We start from the raw sequence: 20843 nt of genomic DNA, 5'->3' as shown, positions 1-20843 counted from the left end.
AAGACTCTATTGAATACGATTCTAACGCTTCATTCTCAGTTCATGATATTGGAGACGAACAGATATATGAGGACCTAGCCAGATTATCTCTAGAAACAGGGTGGATTAATAGTAGTATACTGAATGACAAACAGATTTCATTAACAGAACCCTTAGAGGTACCTATTCAAGCGACCACATCCTACGGCATCCCAGACCCACCCGAATTAACTACATCAACAATCACACCCTTAGGTACAGAATTACCACCTACAGAACTCTCACTAAACGTAGTCCCAACAACAGAATGCATTACTCCCCTTTTTTTAGACCAGGATCCTATGAACACCATCCTAATAAGTCCAACACCCCAACAAGGAAAAAGAAAGTTAGAAAAACAAGAAGAGGATGTAGAGGAGGTGAAACAAGCAAGAAAAACATGCAAAAAGACACAACTGAAGTAGGTAAAGGGATTTTCAATCTAAGTAACACACAACTATCTGTAGAACAAATGAGACTCCTAGATAAAGGATTAAAATTTGCCCCAGCTAACAAATTAGACAAATTTCAGACTTACCTAGATCTACATAGCTTTAAGAGAAAATTGACTCTAAAGACATTTTTTTCTTCCACAATACCAAAAGAAATAAGGAACTCAACACAACATGAAACCTCCCTCAAACCTCAATCCAAATTTTATCCGAGTCACCTACAAGGGGCACATATTGAAACATTTACTAAGATGGTAGAAAGGGACATTGTGCAATTAGGAGAATCACGACACAAACAGAAGATGAATAATCTTACTCGTAAAGAACAATTAGCAATACAAGAGCTCCAAAACAATAATCAGATCATCATTAAACCCGCAGACAAGGGGGGCGGGATAGTAATACTGGATAAACAGGATTACATAAAAGAAGCACAACGACTTCTAAATGACGAGACAACCTATTCCAAACTAAGGGCAGATCCAACTATTAAATTCCAAGAACTCCTCAGTAAATTATTACAGAATGGATTGCAACTTGGAGTTCTTACAGATAAAGAATTTAAATATATACAAACACATGACCCTATAACACCGGTATTCTACTATTTACCTAAGCTTCATAAAAACGCAGAATCACCACCAGGAAGACCGATCATCTCAGGTATAGGCGGTTTAACTTCCAAACTGTCGGAATACCTAGATTTGATACTACAACCATACGTACAAAAACAACAGGCGTACCTAAGAGACACGACAGCTACCATCAATCACCTTCAAGATATCACATGGGATGACAATCTATGGTTAGTGACAGCAGACATCACATCATTATATTCAGTGATAGACCATAATCAAGGCATTTCAAGTATTAATTACCATCTAGTTAAGGATCCAGACATGTTAGAAACACAACGACATTTCACACTAGAGTGTATACAATTCATATTGGAACACAATTATGTGTGGTTTGTGAACCAATTCTATCTGCAACACACCGGAACCGCCATGGGCACGAGATTCACCCCCAGTTACGCTAATCTCTACATGAGTTGGTGGGAGGACCAGCATGTTTTTAGTGATCCGGGGCTTGGGGCGAATCTCGTGCTCTGGAAACGATACATTGATGACATTTTGATTATTTGGAGAGGTGACGAATCACAACTCTTAAAGTTCTTAGAACGACTGAACACTAATGATAACAATCTAATCTTTACAGCAGATTATAGCAGAACGAATATTAACTTTTTAGACCTTGAGATATATATTGATAATAATACCATACAAACCAGAACATTTAAGAAGAAGGTAGATGTCAACAGCTTCATCTTACATGACAGTTGGCATCACCCCAACTGGTTGAGAGCAGTGCCCAAAAGTCAATACATCAGACTAAGAAGGAACTGCTCAAAGAAGGAGGAGTTCATCAAACAAGGACAAGAACTAACAACCCAGTTCATTGAAAAAAAGTATGACAACACCACCTTAGGAGAAGCTTTCAAAGAAATAGAACAATTAGATAGAGACACAATTCTACAATATAAAGACAAGGGATTAGATCAATCAGAGAGTAAGATCCTCTTCATAACCAGCTCTTCAAGACAATACAAAGATGTACAAAAAATCATTAAGAAACACTGGCCATTACTTTTAGAGGACGAAACACTAGCAGATCAACTACCCCCACATCCTAATATTGTATATAGAAAAGCACCAGATTTAAGATCTAAATTGGTGCATAATCATATTGCCCCTACCATCAAACGGCAAACCACCATAGATAAATCACAGAGTGGATTTTTTTACTGTGGCAAATGCCCAGGATGTGTGAACTGCCACAAACGAAGTACCAAACCTACAAGTATTTTCCTATCACAATATACGAACATCACATATGAGATCAAAGATAGAATAACATGTGACAGTAAGAGAGTGATATATCTACTTGAGTGCGGCTGTAAGAAACAATATATAGGCCGCACTATAAGACCACTGCGTACACGTATCAGCGAACATATACGTAATATCAAAAAAGGCTTGGATGAGCACAATTTATCTAAACACTTCAAAGATTTTCACAACAGTGATTATAGCTCATTATCATTTATAGGGATTCAGGAAATAAAACCAAACTGGAGAGGAGGCAATTTCATTAACAAAATAAACAAACAAGAACTTAAGTGGATGCACGAACTGAAGACTTTTGCACCCAGGGGCTTAAATAAAGATAACGAAGTCATGTCAATTATATGCAATTAATGTGATCATCATCATTTGGCTTACATTGTTTACCCTCATCTTTTGCGAATGCCCCACCCTGGCCATTTAGGGTGTGAGGAACAGATATACACATTTATATGCAGTTTATAAGATCTGCATTATTGAACTACTTATTGCCCCGTTCAAGACCTTTAGTGGACTATAATTTAGACGACTATTGCAATGCCATCAGCGATGTTTCACACTAGGATTGATGGCTTTAAGTATAATTACCTGTCACCACCCTGTCTAACTATATGATGGACAGCAGATCACACCAATCCAGAGTGTTTATCAGTTAAACCAATCACTACAGACCCATCTGCATATGTGTGAACCGCCCCTCAACTACTTATAGAGACTGCCGCACTACAACCATTACCTCCTTGAAAAAGGCCTAAAGGCTGAAACGCGTTGGAGACGATTGCACTATTATCCAACTTCATCCTCTTTCACCTATTGTTTATTACTACCAGAGACCCCAGATCAACGTGCAGGAACTAGGAACTATTATCAAGTTTCCCCGCTACACGGCAGGACGCTATTATTTGGAACCCTCAAGTCACGTGACCTACCCCGGAAGCAAGCCTCACCACCAAGTGGAAACGAGCCGGCAGGACAGGAGCGGTGCCCGCGTGGGTAGAGAGGTAAGTCCCCCATCTGTGGTGGAGTATGCCCGGTGCACTGCTTTCATTAGCGCTGCATCCGTGCCGTCCCCCCCCCCGCAGACTACAGCACTTACCAGTGTGCGGTGCGGCTTGCCGGAGGTAGCCTGTTCATTCAGGCACCATTCGGCAGCTGCGCCGCTTGGTATTCACGTGCTGGAGCCAGGCAACCTCTCCCCATAAACAGTGACCGTACTCTTTGTCCCAAAGAAGACCACCCCGGGCATCTGTTTCATCCATCCCAACTAGACATCACCTTAGCGGGACGCCGCTCATGGACACATTCCCCCTGTTTTTTACTTTTTTCACTCCTAACGGATGCATCATTCACCAATCTGAGACACATCTATTGACAAATTGATTATCCTACAAGTGCATCTTTTCTGGCTTACTCTGGTTTAGCGCATACTGAATAAATTAATTTAACTTTATTTCCCACTGTTTTATAACTTTATTGCTATTAGCCATCTTTCAGGTTATGGTATCTACTTCCATGATTATTTATAATACCCATTAAACCCGAACACAGGCATTTACACTTGTCACCAGCTACTTGCAGTTTTTCTATTCTGACATATATACCATTTGATTTGTATGATTAAGACTGATAGTTAGTATTATATCATTTTGCATCAAGGTGCAGCGCTGCAACACTCTCTTTTGATATATTTGAGATTTGACTGGCCGAAATCAACTCTAAACGGCTATGTTAGATCCTCTCAGAAGTTGCTTTTTCTATATATTATATGTTGATGTTTGACTATAACAAATTGAGGCCACGTCCAGGTTCTCTTTGAAATACAATTTATTGTGAATCAACAATTGTCAATATACTGTTTTTACAATGTTTCAGCACTGTCAGTTTAATTTTTATGCTTGTAACTGTTTATAAAAATCAATAAAAACTTATTGAATTAAAAAAAAAAGTACGGGAGCCTGTCTCACCCCTACTCACTGTAACTCTCACCTCACTACACTAAGCTTCAGTGTCCATTGATTCTAATACCTCCGTCACTGTGTCTTATCTTGCATCTGCTGACTGAGCTCTGATCTCTAAACACTGCAGTGCACTTCCTGGTCACATGACACATCCAAGGTGTCCATTAGTGCTCAAAGCACGCCGCCCATATGCAGAGGTATGACTCTGGTGTGGCCCCATCCCCAGCTCTGCCAGCAGTGACTGACTATACAGAAGCGAGGCTGAGCTGTTGTTGCCTCATCTCTAGTCTCCCAACAATCCCAGGGAGCTCCACAAAGCTGCTGAGTGTTAACTATAAAAATGATTACAATAAACAAAGAAGATGTTTATAAGTTATAAATATCTTCTTTGTATTATGCTAATCATTTTTATATCAAATCTCAGAAGTATGACACGGGAATCTCTGCTACCCTAACTGCAGGTGCCTGGTTCATGGTGTATTCGCATGAATATTGTTTCAGCTGATAAAATGGCCGACCTTGTCTATTTGTGGCTAGTGCACTTTACAATTAAATAATAATGGAAATAAAAATTTCTTTATTATGCTAATTTTCAAGAGTTGTTTTGTTCCAAATAATATTATTTCCTGTGATTTTTTTGGCACTGGAGTGTTTTTTTAAGTACAATAAATAATGACAGCTAGAATGGGCATAGGAATACCATCTGTTTTATAGTGGTCCCCATTTATGTAGCTTTACAAAATAAGGAAAACTATTAATGAATTTTCTCCTTTAAACACACAAAATGATAGGGTTTCACTTGGTCATATTAGTGAACCAATCATTTTTGGTTTCAGAAGTGCCTATGCCTTTGGTGTACTTCTCCCAAACGATACTTATTCAGCCTTCAGTTTTCTGCCAGTCATCTGGTTTCAATGGTGTTTTAAGTTCCATTTATAATGTTGCAATTTGTTGCTTAATGTAATTTTATTTTCTTCTTCAAGACTGTTTACCGCTAATGTCATTAAAGTTATTGGGCATTTATTAAGTTTACTGAGCCAGTGTTCGACATGATTCAAATTGTTTACATAATGTATAATTTTACCACATAAAGGGCCTGATTCTGATTCGCCCATCTACGAGTTTATGCAAATGTAGCTACAAACTCCTTACCTTGTGCACATCCGTTCGCCTGACTGTGCAAGCTGTGAGTTGCCCACTTTTAGACTCCAAGCATGCTGTAATACTGTTTGGAACATCCTTATTCGCGATCATCAATTTCACCATCTACAAGTGCACCACCACTATGGCAGGTGCAGTTTCTCCATCTGAGTTTGGTCTCCTATGCTTGCGTCTGTGCCTGTGTGAACACCTACACTGACACGCCCACAACACACCCATGAGATGGACAATTTTTGTATGCATACAGCCACCTTCTAGTCACCGCCCAAGAATGCCACACTACTGATACCTTCTGTCCAGGTCACAACAGCAGCTTTCTGTGTACACGCCTGGTAACGCATGTGCCGTAGAGCATTTTAGAATTTCTTACACATGTGCAGTTGCAAATAATCGTTGAACTATGTGAAGATTGGCATTGTTCGTGGTTTGTGTGCCACTCAGAATCAGGCCCAAATACTGAGAGTTCCTTCTTGCACAAAGATTACAATGTGTGTGCCAGGAAATTATAGTCATCCTTGTGCAAAAAAAAGTAGCAGTTAATTCAAACGTATTGGCGAATGTGCAAGCGGACAGCGCCGGGGAAAAATGGGCGCTATGTGGCCCAGAGGGTACAACGACTAACACCATCTGAAGCTGCTGGGGCCTTATCTGCTGCGATCACTCAGAGACCACAACAAATATCGGAGATATCTGCTGTGGTTTCCCCTTTTAACACACTAAGGATGCTTTATTTTTGCGGGTATCACCTAAAAATGTCTGTCTAAGGGGGATATCATGCAAAATAGCATAGATAAATGTGTCCCTTAGGGGGGGAATTCAATTAAGTGTGATTGCATCGCTTACGGTACCTCCGGACTCGCACATTTTTGTTCACAACCCCATAGTGCTGCGAGCAAAAATGTGCGAGTCTGGTGCGAGACGCAGGTGTGGGGCGACTTCCGAAGTAGTTGCTGGCATTTCCATGCTGTTGCAACAGCAACTCGTCCCCTTTGCATGCGGGGGTGAGTTAACTGAATTCCCCAATGCTTTGAAAGACAGCTGGACAAAACATATCAATGCAAAAAATACGTTATGATTCAAATAAAAAATTGTTTGGTGCTGAATCAATTGGATCTGAGAGTTCCCAACAAGAAATGTATGCATACATAAAAAATGGAAACAAAAGGCAGCAAACAGTCTAACTGAAATTCGAAAAATGATTTTGTGTTGAACAAGGTGCAGTACATCTAGGTTACAGTATAGCAGAGGAGATGGTGGCAGATGTTTTGGGGCTCCTTTTCCATTTATTGTATGCACACAATAATTAATGAAAGAATAAATCTATATGTAGAGAAAGATAAGAATGGAGTCAGTGGCATATCTATAATGGGTGCAGTGTGTCTTAAACTCACCTGTCCGTGGTCCCGCGGCCATTTACCGGCACTCTACGCATGTGCAGTAGACTCCGGGCACGCTCTAGTGCCCGGAGTCTACTAAGGCTCCAGTGGCTAGCCAGCCGCGTCAGTCGGTTGCCAGCCACCATGGAGAGAGGAGAGGGCCCCGCATGGTGAGTGCACACGGGCCCCCTCCTTTCTTAAGATGCCCCTGAATGGAGTAATGTTGTGGCCTTTAAGTCTGGAAGTTGCAGATTGCTAGGGGTAAATTTACTAAGAATCGTGTTTGGTCGAGATTGCAATCTCGGGTGTGTTTTTTTAACTCACAAATTTACTAAAGACAAACTTGGGAGAAATTTCTCTATTTACACGGAAAAACTCGGAGATTGCAAACACAATTAAATACACCATTGGCAAAACTCGAAAGTACTTTCACTGAAAAATATACAACTTGGAATTTACCAAGAATCGTAATTACAATCACGGGTGTAATTGTAGCAAACTCAGACATACTGTAAATACAAATTTCAAATAGACCACCTCCTGAGCTGCGAGTTTGGCAGAAACATATACAGATCAGTGTGATTTGTGTATGTTTCTGCCTCTAAACACTACCTAAAGGGTTATTTTTCTTTTAAATGACATAGGATACCCCCCAAAAAACATAACAAGCCCCAAGCACCTCAGTCAGTCAATATATACAGGGAAAATATGCGTAGGGTTCCCCAGTATTTTAGGAACTAGCACTGGGTTGCTGAGCCAGTCCTGATTTTAAAAATAGAGGGGGAAAAATTGCGTACAGTGCCCCATAGTTTTTAAATTGGTCTCCCCGGCAAAACATTATCACCCCAGCCAGTCACCCCAAGCTGGTCTCCCTCTCTCAAGCACCCCAGGCTTAAGCTGAAGCCCTGGGTCTTCCCTGCACCCCTAGGAGTAATAGTGGTGAAAGTAGAATGAAAACTATTGTTTTTTTACAGTGGAACTACAGGTGTCAGCGTGCCTGCCCTTTGGCACTTGTCTAACTACAAGTGCCAGCAGGCGGCCGGCACCCGTACCCCCCTGTAAAAAAAAAAATAGTTAGAAAAAGGACTGAACACACACACCATAGAATTTGTACAATTGTATTGCACACCTACCACACTCACACATACTTACCTGCTGCCAGATGTTCTGTCCCCTTCTCCATGTAGAAATCCAATGGATTACCTGTAAAAATAAACTCACCTCCATGCTGGCGCTGGTCTCCGTAGTATCCAGGAGTCTTGGCTAAATAACAACCCGAGACCCCTAACCATTTTGGACACTTAGCGATACATTTAGCGATTCATTTAGCATGACCACATGCATCACTACCCGCCTTATAATACAAGAACCCTTGAGGCATCTGTCAGTAGCCGAAGCCGCCAGACAATCAGCGGCTGCTCTACAATTAGCGGCCGCTGATTGGCTGGCGGCTCTGGCTACTGACAGATGCCACGAGGCTGGAATTGAGTCTGGTGCTGGTTTTAAAAATAGGGGGAACCTTATGCAGTCTTTTTCCCCCTTATTTTTGGAACCAGGACTGGCTGAGGAGCCCGGGGCTTGTTTTTTTTATTTTTTTTGGGGTGCCCTACGTATTTTTATTTTTTTAACCATTTATTTAACTTATAGGACAAACAAGCAGCCTTCACATATCTCACTGATATGTGCAGGCTGCTTGTTCGGAAGAGTTTGGCTGCGATCAGACACTGAAAACTTGGGGGGAGAAAACTCGATCACATACGCCTTCAGAAAACACAATCTCAGCTAAACATGCTTCATGGTAACTTTGAGTGTTTCAGAAGCCTAAAATCACCCGAGTTTCAGCCATGCAAGATGAGTTTCTAAATCGGCAAAACTCGATCGGACACGATTCTTAGTAAAATTACCTCCGATAGTCTTATATGGTATGTACAGACATTATGGGGAAACTTTGGTAGTTTTCAGAGATTTGTAAGATGCAAAAGTGAAATGAAAGAACAAACAGCCTGTATAATTTTATACGTAAGAAGAACATTTGGCACAAGATCTACTGGACGCGTGCCATATGTCCCGCTACGGATACATAACTAGTCAGCAGGTTGTTCTGCTATAACTTTGGCCAGGTTGATCATTGTTACAGTGTTGGTGGAATGTGGAAACACAATTAAGTGAAGCTGTATGCTCAATGCTCCTTATCAGGAACCTCACAGCTGGTTTTCTTCCCACAGAAACTTCAGCATTTGCAGGAGGAAAAGAACAAGGAAATTGAAATTCTCCGCAACAACATTAAGGATCTGGAGAGGAGGCTCAGCAATGGCTTAGATTCCCGTCTGAAGAGGAGACGCTTCTGAAGAATGCACTGCAGATAATCCATACTGATCTGTACACATGTATATCTGATGAACTGAACTTTCCCCATGGTAGACCCTTAGGGGTATATTTACTAAAGTGAGAGTTTTTAGAAACTTCTAAAAACTCTCACTTTAGTAAATATACTCCATAGAATGCATTTAAAAAGGTAGAAATGTACAGTTGCAAGGCACCATATAGTAGCAGTATACCTGTTGCTAACTACTAAAAGTAAACCGAATCCATTGCAAAGTTGTCAGTGGATCTGATTCGATGGCCAGTGATGCCAAGAAGGGGAGGGGTATGGATTACATTGGGCTCTGTAGGGGCCCGTGACTGCAGGGGAGGCGTCCCCATGAGTGCATTATCAATGCCCCAATGGTGTATGCACTGGGGAAGGGTCAGAGCGACGCCCACCATAGTTGCGCATGCAACAAGGTGGGGTACCTGCGCTCCCGCACTCCCCCCAGTGGCCACACCTACCCCCGCTTCCAGGCTTGCCTGACGTGTCAGAGGCCCTGTCTATGGCTGCCACGGCTTCACCAACAACTGTACAATACAGGAGTTTTACTGTCATACTTGTCCCACCTGTTAAAACTATGAAGACCAGGACAGTATCTCTGTAATTGCTGGCATCCTTGGTTTGGGATAGCCTAGAGGTATTATTTCTAAAGCTGGGTACACTGCAGACATTTCTGATGATTGATAAGTGTACACCCACTTACCAATTGTCTGCCCGATGTGCTGGGCTTGACAGCTTAAATGGGTGGGCATTTAAATCACCCGCCCAGTTGAGCTGTTAATCACCGTCAGGTCCCTGTAGCAAGTGCACGGGTGATCGGCAAGTTGCCCGTACACACCAGCAGATGACCATTATATCTTTCAGGAGTTGGGTATGAAATCCAGGCTGTCAGGATGCCACTGGTGAGAATGCCGACAGCAGCATCCCGACAGTCAGAATCCAGACACCCATAGAGAACAGCGTTGAGTATTTTCTAACCAATCTCCTAACCCTCCCTCCCTGGTGCCTAAAACTAACCCTCCCCCTAGTGCCTAACCCCATTACCTAACCCTAACCTCACCCTAACACCCCGATACTTACCTTCGGGATGCCGGCGGTCGGGATTTCGGCACCGGTATTCAGACCGTCTGCATCCCGCACGCCGGGATGCCGACTACATCCCATCTTTCAGAAATATCGGCCACCTGCTGTGCTGCACAGCAGATCGGAACGACGTCGTTCACAGAATTATCCGCTGTGCACACGCGGCGATGCACTGTAGATATATTACCCATTCCATGGAACAGGCAATATATCTATAAGTGTATACCCAGATTTAGGTAGTCAATGGGGAAAGGTATAATTACAGATTTTAGGCATGTTGCATTGACTTTGCCATTACTTCTCTTTACAATTACTTAAAAACACAGGACAAGGACACCAAAGTGTATTTAAACTTTTATTGTGTTTGTTTTGAGATGCCAGACATTTTCGTCCATCCTTTGACACTTCTAACATTCCTGCTTTACAGCATTGCTATAAAAGTTTGTTCAGGTTGACTAGGAGCTGATTTCCCTACAAACCATCATTGATTTACAGCGTCTGCTATTAAAACAAGTGACTCAACAAACCTAATATCTCAAAACAGTTAGTATTTAGAATGTGAAATAGGTAATAGTATCAAACAAACAAAAACATTTTTAATATTCCACTGTTGCACAAGTAGTTAGACCAAGAATAAAAAACATGTTGGGGGTATGTCTATAAAGCAGCTTCGACAGGTTTGAGCTAAAAATTTAAAGCGGCAATAATATTAAGTGCAAAACACGGCAGGTTTTGCAGCTAATATTAGTGCTGCTTAAAATTTTGAGCTCAACCCTGCCGAGGCGCTGCTTTGTAAATATACTGCCTTGGTTCCAAACATATATTTCTAGTTAGTTACAACGTTTGAGCAAAGAAAACAGTGTTCTCTGGAGTGCTGAAACTAAAGTGGACTATGAAAATAAAAGTTTCTAAGAATTAAAAAGATGAAATACGAGTAAAAAGCTGGATCTCTTCTCTAGTTCTCCTTCCTGTTATGACTGCGAGTATCAAACAGAAGCCCCTATTTTGTAGTTTCTGCTCCGGCCTTCATTAACGCAACCACGATTTCGAGAGCTGAACCAGAGAGGCAAAATACTTGAGCTGCATTCACATGTTCTAGGATGGTAAGGGGCTCAGATGTCAGGCCCGCTGGGGGTTAATCTGTTCAATGCTCAGGGAGTCAAGCAGCTAACTGCGCTGCAGGTCACTGCTCTTCTCAGCAGCAAACGGTTTAACCACACTGATCTCAGGAGACAGAAACACTGCACAGTGTTCAGAATATGCACCCCTCTAAATCAGACTAGAGTATTCTGCCACTCTTCATCTAGTGTGGAACTACAAGTCCCAGCATGCCTTGCCAGACTCGTAGTTCCACAACAGCTGGAGAGCCACAGGCTAAATGAGTCTGTTCTAGATCACTGATTTATATGTTATTGTTATGACATTGCAACTTTTAAGCCCCAATGTACTGGCGGATGTTCCTGCAATGTTCTGGCAGGAGTAATTCATATTTAGCTGTCATATTTATGCATATAAATCAGGTTTGTCACTGCACTGGTGGCTTTAATGCTGGGGATGCATACCGGGAGCACTGATATGTAATGTTTTAGCAGCTTACTGGTGAAGCTTGCACTGTTCCTGTCACTCTCAGTTTTCTTTCTCCTTTGATCATTCTCAAGCAACACGGTGCTCTGTCTCTGAGGGGAGCTTGTCATCAGGCTGGCCCGCACTAGCTGTGTGTCATGCAGCTTGGGACAGACGTCACTGTCAGGTTTCTTTCAGGGTGTCCAACAGCAGTTCCTGTCACGTTCAGGAAGCTGGGAGACCCTTGTTTCAGTGTCAGGTGACGCCGTTCCTCGCCGTCTCAAGAGACAGCTGTCTGCAATGTCAGCATCAGCTGTTTGATACCTTGCCTGATTCCTCTTGCCAATCTCAGAGGTACTGCCTCTTGCAGGACTTAGCCTTCTTTCAGAGTTTGTGTTCTAGGGCTGGGGTGTCAGCCTCTCTAGGTGGGACAAAGACAACTTCTCCCACCCGTTCACCCAACTCCGTACGCTCTGCTGCCTTATTGCGCTGACTTTGGCAATCTTCTCCCAGGCGGCCCTTTGGCCTGTTAGGTTCCCCCGTGGCAGCCTCTTCCTTCTTCTGGGCACCATGGCTCTTGTGCTTGTGATGATGGCGACGGGGATGTTTGTTTGACTCTGCCAACTCTTCATCGGAACTGACCTGTGTTGACGACTCCTTTGATGTCGACTCCTTTGAGGTCTTGCATATGTCATCAGTAGTCTAGAAAAATTCATATTATAATTAGTACAGCAGTAAGCACAATAATGAAGGGCGTTATCAACCTTCAGATAGTTGTACATTTCATCCAGCATCTTTCACTAAATATACTACTATATTTCTGTTTTCATTTGTAATTGTGCATTTATTTTGTTGAACATAGATCGAAGAAAAATATATCGGGAGTGCATCGGCGGGTGTGTTCACCCGATAATCTGTGAATGACGTCATTCACAGACATATCATGTCAGCCCTGCAGTACAGCTGATGTCGATATATATTTTGCAGATACTGTATATCAGTACCTATGGCTGACAGTACGGGCAACCCGCTGATCGTCGGTACAGTGGCTGCAGGGACCGCCGACACTGACATCACGACTCAATTGCAAAGCCGTTGCACAGCCAGCATAGAAACGCCCACTACCGCCATCTCATCGTAATACCTTGCAATCCTGCATATACATCGGTAACATTGGCCCCTCACGCACAAGTGCTCAAGCTGCGGCTAATTTAGGCTTATAGCGTTCAAATGGACAGGCACGTCTGCGTTTCTCCGACCACTACCACGTCACCAGCCCCAAACGTTGACCTCCCCTCACTCACTCTGCGATGGCTTTGTATATACTTAGGTGATTGCAGTGCAATACGCAGTATGCACCATCGGCTGATCTGCGTACGCTGTTGCAATTGCAATCCGTAATGAATCAGGCTCTTTGGCTGACTGTATAAAGATTTGGCTGTATAGAACCATAACAATAAAGCATCAGTGCTGGTAGAAGAAGAGCAAGTGCAAGCCAATAAACTGGCCATCCGAAAGTTGAAAGCCCCTTAAATAAATCACTGTATTGAGTAATAATAAGAGTAAATATTTTAGCTGTACTACATATTCTGAACTATGGGAATTCTATCTTATAATATTGGTATGATCAGGTTGCCTTGTGGGAGCCAGACTTTTGTTTTTGTTTTTTTAAAGAAATGGGAGTAAAGAAAAAAGGGAAAGTTTGAACTTGATGCCTTATAAAGTTTATACTTTTCAGGAGACTACTTAATACATGGCAGGTGTATACACAGGGGGGCTTAGATGGGCTAGGGTGGGCTGGGGCTACGAGGTAACAGGTCCGGGGCCTGCCTGGGGTCCCTGGTCTGCCAAACAAGTGCAGCTTGTCCAACATGGTGTCCAACAGTGACACCACCGCAAAATCTATATACTGTATGGGAGCCGAAATTAACATTGTGGCCATGTTCCAAACACAGCGCGGCCTCACCATTCTTGTACGGAGTCTGACATTACTCATGGTGGCCCTATACATGCAGCACGACTCCCACTCTTCTGTAAAAAGGTGAGAATGGAGAGAGTTGCTGTTGCAACAGCGTACAATTCGCGACCTGATCTCAACCTGGATTCGCAGATTTTTGCTTGCGGCCCTATGTACGAGTCCGGCGGTACCATAAGTGCGGCCTACAGCCTCACTTACTCGCACTGTGGGCAATTCGCTCCTAATTGGATCAAGCCCTTAAGTCAAACAGAGAAGGTGCCAGTCCACGGTTTCACCACTATGGAAAAATACTTATTTTTTATTTTTAAAAAGGTTCATAAACAAAAAAGAAGTAAAGTTTATATGAGTTTCTTATCTGGAGCTCAATGCAGGGCTTTCTGTAGTACCATGTATCAGCTGCCCACAGCAGTCATTTAAAGTACAGTACATGTAAGCCTGGGGCGTATTTATAACGGGTGCAGGGTGTGCGGTGCACACGAGCCCCTGGGTCCAGGGGGGGGGGCCCACACAGCACACCCTGCACCCATATTTTCTAATACTTCCCTCTTGGGTGTCTCAGCCCTGCACAGTGGCCACGCATGCACAGTGAGGAAACCACCAGGAAAGTGGCGTCCGTGCCCTTTTCCCTGTGACCTGCACATGCGCAGTAGACTCTGGGCACAGACTCTAGTGCCCAGAGTCTATTATTGCTGCGGTCAGTCTTCTGCCAGCCGCCGGGGAGAGAGGAAAGGGCCCCAGACGGGGAAACCACTCGAGCCCCCTCCTCTCTTAATACGCCCCTGATGTAAGCATACAACAGAGGGACAATTAATGCATATTAATAATAATTATAATAATAAAGGCTTCTCTATGCTATTACAGTCCAATAACGTTATTTAAGGTTTGCATATACTGTAATAACTCCCAAAAACAGGGTTACCTAATTAATGTAGTAACATTTTTATTAAAAGTCGTTGTAACTTCCCTAGAAATAATTTCCTTCAACATAACCTCATAATAAGAATAGGAGCTTTCATCTAGAGAGGAGCCATTTAATCACCTGGTGCTTGCACTCGGCACAGGGGCTGTCACAGTACACGGACTTTATTGCATTCTCAACGTAATTGAATTGCAGGAATGCAAAAGGGAGAACGATGTGTTTCACCAGTCGCCCACACCTGACAAAGAAGGAAAACATGCAATAAAAATACCGTTCTGACCTATATTATTAGTGCATAGAAGGGAAGATATGTAGCAGGTCAATATTAATACATAAGAACAGGAAAAAAAAAAACATTTAGGCAGAATTTTCTTGTGATTTTATGAATTTCTCAACAATAAAATACATACAAGTTCGCAATAGTTCTGGTTCAATAGTATTTAGATTAAAAAATGCAAGAACAAATATATGAAATATATTAATTTATACTGAGCACCAAACGCTAGTGAGAATGTCAGTAACAAATGCGTGTCACACATACATGATCTATTCATTCACATTTTCAGTTGCATGAAAAAAAAAAAAAACCAGTAACTCAGCTTATGTGGTCTAAACACAGCATAAATAAAACAACGAATACTCCTAGTAAGGGGTATATTAGGTAAAGGTTGCTTTTAATCGATTTTCATTGATATTTCTAATCTAACAAAAATCGGTCAACATCGATGTTGAGTTTCTGTGGCTAAATCACACATTTACTAACAGACAATTTTGTATTTGTTTTTGTGCTATGCCAGAGGCGTCACTGGGTCTGGTGGTCGCCCGTGTCTGAAAAGAGGGCCTGATTCAGACCCGGACGCAAGCGCTGAGCGCTCGCAACCGGGTCGATGGTGGCCCAGAGCACATGCGCACGACGGAGCCGGCTCCGTCGTGCGCATACGCGAGACCTGGTTAGCGATGGGCAATCCATCGCTCCGGGTCTCGCACCAAAGTCACTCAACATCGATAGCACGCCCCCTTTGGTGGGCGGGCCGGGGGGGGTGGCTGCCCAGACGGAGGCGTTCCCATGAGAACAAGTGATGTCAGTGGGAGAGCTTTCAGCTCTGTTTGAGCCGAAAGCTCTCTGGGGCTTGCTGCCATGAGACCCTATCACAAGGGTCTCGTTGCAAGCCCGATGGTCTTGACCATCGTGACCATCATCCTGGCCGCTCGCATTAGCTGTGAGTGGCAACCCACAGCAATGCGAGCGGCCAGGAGGCCGCTCCATAAAAAAAAAAAAAAAAAAAAAGACGCCCTGATTCAGAGCGGACGCCTCTGAATCAGGGCCAGGGGGTGTGTCCTAAAATGAGGGAGTGGCCTCGTGAGGGATCCCGATTACTTTATTTCGGGGGTATACCAGCATCAGCTGTCAGCTCCTCTTCTGTGACTGGAGCTGGGTGCTGCAACAGGAGAATGTCACACTGCAGCACCCGGCTCCTGTCACTGCAAATGAGCTGGAATTTTTGGGTCATCCCCTCTGAGGGTGACACCAGGGTGCGGCCCGCATGCGCCTCATGACGCCACTGTGCTATGCAATCATCAATCGCAAATACATATATCAGACAAACTCTCATTGGCTGCTGCTGCTGCACACACATCTCCGTCAGCGCTGGCGGAGATGTGTGTTAAACAGCAGCCAATGAGAGTCAGACAGACTCTCATTGACTGCTGCAGCGCCCACTGCAAGAGCTGGCTCCCTTCCAGCTCCTGCAGTGGGTAATCGGAGAGACATCATGACGTCTTTCCCATAATGCAGAGTGCCCCAGCCCGGGAGGACTGACGTGCGGACGGCGGCGGGAGACGGAGCGTGGATTCAGGTAAGTTTTTTTCTTTTACTTATTGTGTCATTTCCAGTGTGTATTTCTCGGGGGGGAGGGATACTTATACTGGGGGGGGGGGGGGGGGACTACTACTGGGAGCACTGCTTTGGGGGGGGGGGATTTTACTGGGGGCACTGCATTGGGGGGGGCACTGCATCGTGGGTGACCACTACTGAGGGCTACTACTGGGGGCACTGCATCAAGGGGGACTCCTACTGGGGGCACTATATAAAGGGCACTGTATAGGAGGGCCTACTACTGGGGGCACTGCACAGGGGGACCACTACAGGGGGCACTGAAAAGGGAGAACCACCAAATGGGGCACTGCATAGGGGGGATAACTACTGGGGGCCTGCATAAGGGGGACAACTACTGGGGGCACTGTATAAGGGGCACTACTGGGGGTCTGCATAAGGGGGGGATCACTCCTGGGGGCACTGTATAAAGGGCACTGCATATGGGGGTTCACTACTCTTGGCCTGCATATGGGGGATCACTACTGGGGGTACTGTATAAGGGGCACTACTAGGGGCACTGCATAGGGTGCATATGGAAAGAAATGTTCCCAGTGACAAGAAAGGGGTGTGTGTCATGTTGATATGCCCCATTTTTCAGTGGCCACTCCCCTTGTGGCCATGCCCATTTTTCGAAGCGCACACATAGGGAGGGGGGCTCCATTTTAACATTTGCCCTGGGCTCCAAATACCCTAGTTAGGCCACTGCACGTGTTATTACACACCTATCGTAGATGAGAAAATCATCTTTGTTTCCGTTCAGAAGACTCCAGACGTCCGGCTTTCCCTCCTCTTGCTGATAGACAGGAATGTGCTCCGAGACCCTGGATTTCAGGTCACTGTATTTTCCCTGTGAACGTTCATCTTGATGATTGACGACAATGAAGGAAACATCAACGTAGCTTTCATTTTCCAGCTTCAACCGCAGCTCATCCAAACTAGAATAATTAATAAGCACCATATTAGGAAAAGATCTTGTGGACAGGGCAAGCCTCAGCTTTCATTCTCATAGTGCTTTGGTTACATTGTATGTTAGTAAATAACACATAGGGTGTCTATTGAGGGTGCAGAAAGTCAAAAACATATATAGATAGAAATTGAGAGAGGGGATGCAGGAGTAAGAGAGGAAGAATTGGGCACTGCATTTCTGGGTGAGAAATAGGAAAAATGTTTCTCAGCAATCGGAATGGGTGAGGGCGTATATATGACAAGCACACGTACAGGTATACAGAACACCGAGGCTGACCCACCTGGAAGCCTGCAGGAGGCACAGGTATCAGCTGGCCTGGAGAAGTGCCACAACCGTAACAGATCCCAACGAATCCAGCATGGGATCCTGGGCTCCTATCTTCCATGGTGGCGGCTTTGCGCATAGCGTGCGGTGACCCTGGCTCTCTGCCCCTCCCCAAGGGAGAAGACAGAGAGCCAGGGCAAGAGCAAAGCCCTTCCACATGGTTGGGCTTTACCTGCAAGGAAACAAACACATTGTCATAATCACCTCATAGAAACCATTCAGGACAATAACAGTACAGCAACAAACTCTAACTTCAAACTTGGGGTTGTTTGCAACACTCAACGCTGGAAACCAGTGTTTAAACCCAGTCCTCGTGGAACTCTAACAGTGCATGATTTCCAGATCGTCTAGCTGGAGTACAGGTGTGTTAATTGACTAACACAACAGATCTACAGGTAATACTTAGAATTCTTAAGGGTACCCTGAAAACACGCACTGTTAGGGTTCCCTAAGGACCGAGTTTGAGAAACACTGACATAACAAACAGAAGGAGACTTGAGAGTTATTGTCTGCAGTAATTAGAGTTCTAGTAAACCACTGGCATCATGATTCACAGGTAAAACTGGGGATTATTACAGTATAGGCTTGTTATTCAGCACAGCCTCTACTCAGGTAACATATTGTGCTGTTCAGTCTGCACCTGGATTGCTTATATCCCCGCTCTGGCAGAAATGATATCGCGGGTGCAATGTAAACACATTATAGAGCACAGCCCGTTCCCACAGTATCTGCAATAACATGCACCTTGCCCATCTGATATGGGCTGCTCTCCAACTTACAGAGAGAAACATGTTTAATGCCAATAGCTTTGTTTTGGCTGAGCCCTGTCTCCCTGCAATTATATTCTCAATAGCAGAATTGTCGGTTTGTCAGTGCGTTTATTCGCCCCATCTCTGAGAAGAATAATAATGTATCACGAGTAACACAATACGTAGTAATGGCCCAGTACAAATACAACTTACAGCATGCAACAAATAGTCATTAAGGCTAAAGTGTGCTATAACCTGCATTCTGGAACAACAATACATAGAAAGTAAAAGAACAATGTACATATTATAATATATTTCCATCTAAAACATTATGTGTTCCGTTACTCTGTACACACTGTAGCAATGGGTATTCATTCCGACATAGGAACGAATGCCCTTGAGCAGTGATTGTCCGTACTCACTTGAACGAGTTAATGAACGACGGAGTGATCACTGTTATGTCCTTCATTAAACTTACTACAGGTCACTAGTGATATAGCTAGGTTTCATGTGTAGAACATCAAACCTAGTGCCCGTCGCTAGCGACCACAGAGGCGCGCAATCGCCGCTACACACTGAGTGACGTAGGCAATTTATTTTTATGAAACAGCAAATCGGCTCCAGTGTGTACCCAGCTTTAGGGCCTGTTCACAATTGTAAGGTTTGTTTTTTATTATATTATTTTTAAAACCTGAGTTTTAATGTGCTTTTCTGTATACTGATATGTGCTAATTACAGACACAGCAACAGATTCTAGTGGCGCCATATATGTATCATTATTTTGCCAAAAAAAAGTTTGAAAAACTTTTTTTTTTTTTTTTGCAATATGTATGTGCTTTCACATGCTGACTGCAAAAATACAGTGACAAGGTGTGTACACAGTCTGCGGTTCTATTGTTATAGAGTCATTCAAATATTGTCAGCAAAGTTCTAGCAAGAAATTCAAACTTTTTTAAGGTTTCTCTGGAGACATAAACTCAGATACATTTAATTTTATTACAAGTCTGTGTGATGATACATTTTATTTTATTACAAGTCTGTGTGACGATCCTGCAGCTGTGGCACTAAGATAAGATGCAGACTTATCACTTGAAGTCAGGTTGCAGAAACCTGTACAGCTGCCAGAAGTATGCACTTGTACAGTATGTAACCAGCTCCTGCCATCTAGGATGTGTAAACATATAATACTGTATGTAATGTATATCTCCAGCTGCAGGCTTATAAGGCCGCCTGGGGATCTGCCACAGAACTTTACAAATCTAACCTTGTTAATAGAGGATCCTGAGAGTTGCTGTAACGCTTTAGACGGTCGCTTAAATTGCCAAAGTGTAAATAAAGTATTTATACTAGAATCCTTAATAGCAGTGATATGGCCATGGAGCAGAGGTAGCCTTACAAGCAGGCTATAGGATAACAAACAGTATTAACATGCAAAATCTTACCCTGTCCTTGGTCCTCTGCAGACTGTGCTGGCTCTATGCAGACCTCTACCCTTTCCCTATTTATACTGAGCTTGTTTATCAGTCTGCACAGAGACTCAAAGTCCAGGGCAGTTTGTGGGACGGTACTGGAAATAAAGCTATTACTTCACAGCCTCCAGGGCACAACCTGCTGGCATAAACACGTGCTGAGATACTTTCCCTATGTAAATGCTGAATATGTAAAATGTGTAACTATGTCGCATAAGCCAAAGAAGATGCATTTATGGCATTGCCCCCCCGTGTAAGAGAATGGATCGCTCCACTCCGGATAGGGAGTGCCTCCGACCTTACATTTTTTCTGTGCTCCACATCTTGAGGAAGAAGAGGCTGCAAGTTGCAGAGTTTGCAGTATTACTGCTGTTCTCTTTGCAATGCTAGTGCTATTCTAGTTGCTTTTCAGTGACTAGAATTCAGCTCACGAGATGGAGTGCAAGAGTTGTATATTTGTACATGACAATTTATGGCAAACATTTGATAAGGGCCCCCATGTACTGTACCATTGACTGTGAAAAACGTATATTTGGGGATTTGATGGGGAAGGCAGCCCCCCCCCCACAGTTGTGGTCCCTATAATATTTCAGGCTCCTACACCTATGGCAGTTATTCCCTTAGCTAAGAGGCTTGCCATCAATGGCTCTGATTCTGAGGGCCAGGATTGTGGCCCCA

The 20843-nt window shown here is 43.6% G+C and overlaps 2 protein-coding genes across 2 annotated transcripts in view; one reads left to right on the top strand and one right to left on the bottom strand.

The window, feature by feature from the left end:
* The window catches only part of CCDC152 (coiled-coil domain containing 152), a 62815-nt gene extending 53598 nt beyond the window's left edge, over positions 1 to 9217 (top strand). The window contains exon 8 of the mRNA XM_088469500.1: positions 9095 to 9217. Coding sequence (XP_088325626.1) covers positions 9095 to 9217 — 123 coding nt within the window. The remainder of the gene's footprint in view (positions 1 to 9094) is intronic.
* A 1445-nt stretch (positions 9218 to 10662) lies between these two features.
* SELENOP (selenoprotein P) lies at positions 10663 to 20239 on the bottom strand. Its single transcript, XM_088469446.1, has 5 exons — positions 20139 to 20239; positions 17904 to 18119; positions 17379 to 17591; positions 14901 to 15018; positions 10663 to 12585 (listed from the first exon to the last, which is right to left on the bottom strand). Exons 2-5 carry the CDS (start codon positions 18104 to 18106, stop codon positions 12268 to 12270), a joined length of 852 nt encoding a protein of 283 aa, XP_088325572.1. The 5' UTR covers positions 18107 to 18119; positions 20139 to 20239; the 3' UTR covers positions 10663 to 12267.
* Positions 20240 to 20843: the final 604 nt, after the last annotated feature.

Source organism: Taudactylus pleione, unplaced genomic scaffold (assembly GCF_031769625.1).
Source record: "Taudactylus pleione unplaced genomic scaffold, aTauple2 ptg000092l, whole genome shotgun sequence".
Lineage (NCBI taxonomy): Eukaryota > Metazoa > Chordata > Amphibia > Anura > Myobatrachidae > Taudactylus > Taudactylus pleione.
The sequence above is the reverse complement of the archived record's forward strand: the minus strand, read 5'-3'. Positions and strand labels throughout refer to the sequence as shown.